Here is a 1241-nt window from a genome sequence, read left to right as displayed (position 1 = left end):
AGAAGAGATTTACCCTGATCCGCTTCTGACAAATTACTAGTAAAAAAAAAAATGTTGAGGAAATATGAACTCGCAAAAACGCGGCGCGTGTGCAAAAAATGGAATTTGAAATAAAAACGATCAAATTCGATCAAAACCGAAGATGCAGGCCGAGTCTCCTGGGTTGGAGCTTTGATCCCTTGTCGTCAAGAAGCGTTTACAATTCAATTAGTATCATTACGTCTTTTATTCATTCACGTATTCTCCATCTAGTAAACTTTATAAGTTTATTTGCTAATGTGAGTGTATTTGTACAAAAGACAAACAAACAATCAGACATGAGCAGTCCGGGCCGGACCCAGAGTCTTGAGGAGTGGGCTCCGGCTGTGTGGGGGCCCCCCCCATACTGAAACTCTTCCTGCAGAATGTCTTTAATAAACCTGTCTCTGTTCTGTTTTTGTTGTTTTGTTTTTGTTGTTGTGTTTTTTTGTGGGTGGGGGTGCGGGCGGGGCGGGGGGCGTTAAAGTCCTGCAGTGATGCTCCCTTTGCGCTTACCCACATCACGCGTTCAAGCAGCGTCCTGTTTTGGCGGGTTCTCTTTCTCGTTTTCGTTTTGTTGATGTTTCTATCGCGGATGCGGCGTGCCGGGCAGGGGGTTTAGCGCCGGTTGGCCCCCCGGCCCTAGACCGTGAATGAGCACCCGCGGGACCAGAGGTCTCTGCAGGCTGGGGTGCGGCGCGGAAGGAGTCCGGTACATGCTGCTGTACATAGCGGCGGCCGCGGCGGCCGCCGTGGTGCTGTCCACGGTGCCCAGCAGGCTCGGGTGGTAGAAGTAGGGCGAGGGGAACATTCTCTGTAAGGCCGAATAGTTTCCTGCTTCAGCCAGCAACTCCAGACCGACCGCCGTCTGCCTCTTCCACTTCGTCCTGGAAATCAGATCAAAATCCAGCTGATCAATTATTTAATCACTCTCACCGAGTCCCTGAACGCCTCTTTAATTGGTATGCAGAGGCCTAATTACTGCAGCCAGAATGTACAGTGAAGGTTTAATTAGGCACAAAGAAAACAAAAAAAAAAAGAAAAAAAAACACAGACCAACTATATATGGTTAACCCAAACTTCAGCAAATGTTCGTTTCTAAGCTGTTTAAACACAAATCAATACAAGCTGCACTCTGATTGGTTGGTGAACACATTTACACACACACACACAAACACACACCAAATTTTACTGTTACATATCGATGTGTCAGATATACTATA

The 1241-nt window shown here is 47.1% G+C and overlaps 1 protein-coding gene across 1 annotated transcript in view; it reads right to left on the bottom strand.

Annotated features, from left to right (window-relative positions):
• Positions 1-207: 207 nt before the first annotated feature.
• barhl2 (BarH-like homeobox 2) overlaps positions 208-1241 on the bottom strand; it is a 3571-nt gene continuing 2537 nt past the window's right edge. The window contains exon 3 of the mRNA XM_007554705.2: positions 208-905. Within this exon, the coding sequence (XP_007554767.1) occupies positions 605-905 (301 nt within the window). The 3' untranslated portion in view covers positions 208-604. The remainder of the gene's footprint in view (positions 906-1241) is intronic.

The sequence above is a fragment of the Poecilia formosa genome, unplaced genomic scaffold (genome assembly GCF_000485575.1).
Source record: "Poecilia formosa unplaced genomic scaffold, Poecilia_formosa-5.1.2 Scaffold65, whole genome shotgun sequence".
In the NCBI taxonomy this organism is placed as follows: Eukaryota; Metazoa; Chordata; class Actinopteri; order Cyprinodontiformes; family Poeciliidae; genus Poecilia; species Poecilia formosa.
This window is presented reverse-complemented; position numbering and strand designations above follow the sequence as displayed.